Source organism: Stegostoma tigrinum, chromosome 14, assembly GCF_030684315.1.
Source record: "Stegostoma tigrinum isolate sSteTig4 chromosome 14, sSteTig4.hap1, whole genome shotgun sequence".
NCBI classification, from domain to species: Eukaryota; Metazoa; Chordata; class Chondrichthyes; order Orectolobiformes; family Stegostomatidae; genus Stegostoma; species Stegostoma tigrinum.
In genome coordinates, this window is record NC_081367.1 from 16,628,826 (window position 1) to 16,635,547 (window position 6,722).

Genomic DNA, 6,722 nt, shown 5'->3' on the forward strand with positions numbered 1-6,722 from the left:
CCAGAATCTACAGTACTATGCTTTACCTCTTGAAATGACTGTCCTCATTAAGGCTTTTCTTAAGCTATCATAATTCAATGTCAATAAGTAATGAATATTATCACAAAATTTCCTGGGCAGTTAAGGATGCAATTGGGATTTTTGTGGGGACAACATCTAGTGGTCAAAGAAGCAATGCTACAAACCATCACAATAAACTTCCTGAATTCTGCTCTCAAACAATGTACTTTAGAAAGTGCATGAACAGCAACAAGGAAACCAATAATTCCCCTGAAAAGTACAGGTGGTGTCAAGGTAAATGTTTTATGGAGAATTCGATCAATCTTGTGACAATTCTTATCTTTCCCCAAATAGTGAAATTCCAAATATTCTCGAATACTTTGGTGAGCCTCTTTGATTTAACTGTATAAATTTACACAATTTCCTTGTTAACAGTTTAAGAAACCATGAATTGGCCTGAGCTTAAATCAATGGAGCTTTCAGAGACTATGAGTTTTGATCCCTTAATAATGCTACGTAAGTCATTTTAAACTCTTGGCATTCATCCCTATGTTTAAACCTCTCCATGACCTCTCACTATTACCTGTTTCTGTAACCTCTTACAGCCAATCCTCATGAATCACTGCACTTCTCCCATACTGATACAGTGCGTAGTCCTGATTACTTTTCTATTCATTTTCAGCTGCCTCTGTCTTCAGCGGGAAATCCCCTCCTAAGCCTCCGACCTGTCCGTCCTCCCCGGACTGACCTATACCCTCCCTACCTCCCCCCCTACACTCACCTCTACTGGCTCCATCCCCGCCTCTTTAACTTGCCTGTCTCCTCTCCACCTATCTTCTCCTCTATCCATCTTCAATCCGCCTCCCACTCTCTCCCTATTTATTTCAGAATCCTCTCCCACCCCTCCGCTTACCTGACGAAGGGTCTAGGCCCGAAACATCAACTTCTGTGTTCCTAAGATGCTGCTTGGCCTGCTGTGTTCATCCAGCTCCACACTTTGTTATCTTGGATTCTCCAGCATCTGCAGTTCCCATTATCTCTGATTTCTCTACATCTCTTTTATCCTTTAAAACTCTTCAAAAAGTCTCCCTCTTTGGCCACTTCTCTCATCTAGGCCAATATCCGCTTTATATTGCTTGATATCAAATTATTCCATAGAGTTCCTGTGAAGTGTCTTGAGGCAGTTTATTATCATGATGGAAATATAAAAATAGCAGATCAAGAGATTTTCACACGCTAACTAACTTTGACCACTTAATGAAATTTGATAGAGGGCCAGTGAAAGATACATCACAGATAGAAAGAGCTTACTGTAACTAAGGGGAGATAATGGCCTACTGGTATTATCACTTGACTATTAATCCAGACACCCAGGTAATGATCTGGAGAACTGGGTTGAATCCTGCTGTGGAAGTTGATTTCAACAAAAAAACAGAATTAGAATTCTGATGATGATGATGATGGTGGAATCATTGCTGATTGTGAAGGGGGGAAAGCCAATCTGGCTAACTAATATTGTTTAAGGGAGGAAACTAGTTGACTCTTAACTGCCCTCCAGGCAATTAGGGATGGGCAATAAACGCTGGCCTACCCAGTGATGACCTCATCCTCTGAATGAATAAGAAAATCCTAAAAGATGAAATAGCCAGGGCTGGTACTTCCTGACATCCATTGTACATTGGAGTACTACATGCTTTAAAACCAATTAAGATCATTGAATAAGCTAGCAATTATATAGATTCTTTGTAATGAAAAATGTCAGATTGTTGGTTGAATTGGGGATCACAGAACAAGAGCTGGTGGAAAACCCAGCATATGGATCAAAATGGGGAATAGCGGCTTGGTTGGTCATTCCACATGGCAAAAAAAATTATTTTCCATTGATTTCAATGATTGGCTACCGCCCACATGTTATGAACACACAAATACCCTAAATCTCTAATGATACTTTTAATGACAGTATTAGGGATAGAAAACTAAGGGAAAGAGATTTCCAGAAACATACCATACGACAATATGTAAACAATGAACAGTTTGTAGGGGACGTCATATGACTGGCAGAGCATGATGGAAATGAAAGTAAATTCACTGGACCACAGGGAGCCAGGCAGGTTTGATCCGTGAAGCATCAACACGTCTTTTTTTGAAATATGTTAATATTGTAAGGTCAAAACATATCATCAACATACTTTCAATTCATATCACCACCCTGATTCTTACAGAATCTTGTAGAATTTTAGTTACATTGTTCCCTGAGGAAACCATTGTTTTTACCTTTCAGATAATAAACATAAAATAATTAGCGCATATTTTCTCAGGGATCAGAATGATCAATGTTTCAATGTCATTAGCACAAACTCTAGTTCACCAATTAAACAGAAAAGCAGTGTTTCTTCAGGGTTTTGGCTGCCTCAAAATGATGGCGGGAGATGTTCTGTAAAGCTCGATCCGGGTACTATTTCTTTTTTTTAATTTGTTTGGCATTTCTAGAAAAATTGAGGTTGCCTTCTGAAATAAGCTTTCTTTTATTATTTTACTTTAAGTACAGAAGAAAGAAACTAACATATTTATAGCTGTCCACACACACACACATCAGCAATCTCCAACCTAATGAGGGAGTAATTTTATAACAGACAACAAATCCAGTTTCAAAACAGTTCTATTCAAGCTTTAGAATCATTAGTAAATCTTCAGTAAAATGTAACAATTTCACTTGATTTTCTTTATTTCATTTAAATATTTTTCACTTGATGTCACTGAGGTATGTTTCTCTGATGTCTACGGCGGAAAATACACAGAGGAAATTTATAATACGGAGGCTGTTTCATTTCCTTTATTGTGCATTTTTTCCATTCACTTTTTGTTACCTGTACTCCAAATCCTCCCTATAAATAAGATAAAAGAAAGGGCAAAAGCACTGCTCAGCTGAGGCACGTTTAGAGACCAGTGAAAGAAAAGTTTACTTCAAGCAATCAGCGGTAAAATGACTGCTCTCAGGAACCTCGCAGTGGCTGCTTTATTTTCACTGTTGGTGATGAACATGCTCAATGACTCAGTCTCTGCGAGTAAGTAGTGCATTAGCTATTAATTCATTGCAACTCAAGGTATACCGGAAAACTAATATTGTATTTATTATAGTCCAATATAGGAGTGGTTAGCTAGATGCTAGTTTGCTATGTATAACCATGCAAACAGTGTGGGTTCAACTCCCGCACTGGCTGGGGCACGGTAAGGGCTCTCCTTCTCAAACTCTTCTCTCACCTGAAGCATGGTGACCCTGAGGTTAAACCATCACCAGTGGTCTTTGTAAAGAGGGAGTAGGGCTATGGCGACTTTACCTTTTAAGACATATATTGCAAAATGATTGGTTTTAACGGGCCGGTGGAATAATGTTGTGCGTGATATGATAAACTCCGAGGAAACAGGATTTAAAAAGAAATGAAATCATCTAACTTTGATTTGAATTTTACAGAAACACGGTGAAATTTTTAATTCATTATAATTGTAAATGTAATGCAGAATGTTATAATTACGAAGGATTTATATTAAGCTTATTTTCAAAATGATTGTTTTTTTTTAAAATATCATGCCTCTGTCTAATGCCATTGTTTGCAACCTCTGCAGTGGACTGCTGTCTCCGGTATTCAAAGAAGCGGTTACCTTTTAGACTGATTTCTGGTTATGTGGAACAACAATCCAATGAGATCTGTGATATAGATGCAATTGTGTAAGTACACATCCTTGCTGTATTAGACGGAATAATTGATAATACTTTTGGTATTAACTACGAACTAACAAACTTTATGTAAATACAGATTCCACACTGTCGGAGGGCAGGCAGTATGTGCAAATCCTGACATGGTTTGGGTGAAAATGGCATTGAAGTTGCTCAGGTAAGTGCAGAAACCCTTAATTATACCAAATAATGGTGAAATTTGTTTCTAAAATGTTAAAGCAATATTCTTCTTTTAATAAATTACACAGATCAGAAATTCATTTTCCAATGTTAACATTAATTTAAAAGTATACGCCAAGCACTGTCATTTTTGAGCTCTCCACTGAAAATATATACAATTCTAAAGCAAAATGAACTTTATTATGAAGACTTGAAATTTTGGTTTACTAAGTCCAAAGGTTACTGCAGAACAGTTAACAGACAACAAAATGTCTGAATTATTTATCTTTGTATTCTTACTTCTTGCTGGCATTTGCTGCCAATCCCTAATAGCCCCTCTGGTGATTTCAAGGGTGCATAAGAATCGATCACATGTAGGTCAGTCTGAGGAGGGATGGCCAATTTCATTCCCTAAAAAGACATTAGAGAACCAGTTCATTTGCTTCTTTCCCTCAAAAGAGAGTAGAAAACATCACCATTAAAATAGTGCTTTTAAATTCCAGATTTTTTTAAAGAAAATTCAATATGTCAAGGTAGAATTTGAACCCATACCTTCAAAGTATTAGCCTGGAATTCTAGATTAAATCATTTAATGACAACATCACAATGCCACCACCTCCGATATGTTAGCATTACTGTGCCTTAGTTATAGAAACATGAAAACAGAGTACAGACCTGTAGCAGTAAATAAGGTTCATTTAGAGGTAAAACAGCTCCTTTCTACCCCTGCTTTTGCTGGTCTTCCTACTAATGAAATGGAATATTGAGAATAAAGTAGAGAACATTGTCAATATTATGTTGTACCGAATATTGTGAATACTGAACAGGTCAGGCAGCATCTGTGAAGAGAAACAATTGTTTCACATTGGTAACCTTGCATCAAAACTCGGTCTCTTTTTACACAGATGCTGCCTGATTTATGTTTTCCAGCATTTTCTCTATTTATTTCAGATTTCCATCTGCAGTATTTTGCATTTGTGTAATTGCTATTATGTTGCCAATCTCACACAAGCTGGACTGAGTTGGGAAATGGAAAATGTGACAATAGTACAGTCAGAAGCATTGTGTTGTGATTGCATTAATTGTGCAAGTCAATAGGCTCGAGTGAGTTAAAATTAGGGCCCATTTTTATAGTAAGGAGGAAAAGTCAAGACAGTACGACATATCCAGAAGAAATCTGGTTGGATTGGTGAGGTCACTTGGCAGGATGCCTGGCTGTGGGAGGTTACCATAGAGGCCCTTCTCAAACTCACCCTTCACCTGACATGTGCTGATTTGCAGATAAAACCCATCACCAATCAATTCCCTCTAATGAAAGCAGAGTCCTCTGGGACAATGCAACTTTACAATTAAGTTGTATGTAAGCATACAATGCTTGACTTGGGATTGTTGAGACCAGGTGAAAGAGTTCTATCCACCATGCAAATACCAGTTCTCAATTCAACCAAATACTTTCTTGACAATATCTGCAGGAGAGCTTTTGAGTATGTTTAAAACATAATTACATATTACGTAAAAAGCAAAACTGCAGAAATTGTAAACTTAAAGCAGGAACAAGAAATGCTGCAGACTAGTCCATTGATATCCCTGGAGCCAACCAACAAATAATACTGTTGTGCATCTACAAAATTTCAATTTAAGAGTTAAAAAGTACATAGTAACAGAATTTGAACTTCACTACAGATGGTGACTCGTCTGCTGTAGATTTCCAACAATGTTCTAGTCATCATGCTTCTGTGTTGTTTTATTGCAACAGTTAAGCAATCTGAAACCTAATTCTTGTTTCCTTTCCCTACAGCAAAAAACTGGAAGAAATGTCCCTTGATTGATGAAATCTTTCTCCACAAATAAACTGTCTGCCTTGCTTGAACAATTATTTCTACATAGCATCTATGTACTCAAGTATAGTTGGTGGCAATAAGGCTACTAACAATTTGCTGCAATGACAGATCAAAATGTTAGCTGAATATGGCTGTTATTTGTATAGATATATTATTTGTTAGAAAATAGAACTTTGTTTTCCATAAGTTTTCTAATGTTTAAGAAATGCATTAAAATGCTTAAAATTCACCAATTTGTGTTTTCCATGTGTTCCTTTTGTATATGCATGTACTTAGTGCATGTCCGGTGCCTAATTAGTATTTGCATTGGTCTTTGTGTTAAATCAGTAGCATAGATGAGTTGTGAGGGAGCTTAGACACAAATGTGGAGCCAGTGTTAACTACCAGAACTGTTTAGTGAAGCATGTACATTATGCACAGAACTGTCAGAGATCCTTGCATTCCTACATTTTAAAGTAAGTCCTGCTGCACACTATCACACAAGTTAATGAAACTGCATGATACCATCAGCTATCTTAGTGGTAATTCTGCCACATTTTGCTGCAATCAACAGTCACTGTAAGCTGAAAGATGGGGGGTGGAAGGTGGAGGGGGATCTTTAATGTTTAAGGGAAAGCACAGGTTGGAGAAGTTATCACCTTCCCAGCTCCCTGCCATTAGATTGGACAGGCAAGGTTGGGGTCAGCCCAGTGAAGGACAAGGCCGTGATTAAGGACTGGCTAAGGGCATTTCTCAATGCCACCACCTAACTACTGTCATCATTGCCACTGACAGGGGAAAACAGCCTTAACACACAGCCAAACAGCCAGGTGAATACTACTGACCAGCCTGCAGACTGGGGTGGGGTCCTCTTAGTCAGGTGCCCAGTGAAAAAAAATTGACAGTGCCTGGGATTTTGTAAAACTACAATTGCTGCACCATGGCTGAAAGCAATCATAAGAAATAACTGAGTAGAAATTTTCATCTACAGTCTAGAAAGAGAAATA

At 37.8% G+C, this 6,722-nt stretch overlaps 1 protein-coding gene across 2 annotated transcripts; it reads left to right on the forward strand.

Moving 5' to 3' along the window:
• Positions 1 to 2,936: 2,936 nt before the first annotated feature.
• On the forward strand, positions 2,937 to 5,840 carry LOC125457809 (C-C motif chemokine 20-like). 2 transcript variants are annotated; one of them, XM_048542435.1, is made up of 4 exons: positions 2,937 to 3,065; positions 3,625 to 3,727; positions 3,816 to 3,893; positions 5,694 to 5,840. In XM_048542435.1, the coding sequence occupies exons 1-4, from the start codon at positions 2,984 to 2,986 to the stop codon at positions 5,722 to 5,724; spliced, it is 294 nt and encodes a 97-aa protein (XP_048398392.1). In that variant the 5' UTR covers positions 2,937 to 2,983; the 3' UTR covers positions 5,725 to 5,840. The 2 variants fall into 2 exon arrangements, with proteins under 2 accessions (XP_048398392.1, XP_048398393.1); XM_048542436.1 differs by lacking the exon at positions 2,937 to 3,065 and adding an exon at positions 3,185 to 3,228.
• The last annotated feature ends 882 nt before the right edge of the window (positions 5,841 to 6,722 follow it).

What these genes read in the sequence shown, in the direction of transcription:
- LOC125457809 (XM_048542435.1), top strand. Translation starts at nt 2,984, where the DNA reads ATGACTGCTCTCAGGAACCTCGCAGTGGCTGCTTTATTTTCACTGTTG. An exon ending in TGTGATATAGATGCAATTGT is followed by an intron (nt 3,728 to 3,815) that starts GTAAGTACACAT and finishes ATGTAAATACAG; the next exon opens with ATTCCACACTGTCGGAGGGC. An exon ending in ATGGCATTGAAGTTGCTCAG is followed by an intron (nt 3,894 to 5,693) that starts GTAAGTGCAGAA and finishes CTTTCCCTACAG; the next exon opens with CAAAAAACTGGAAGAAATGT.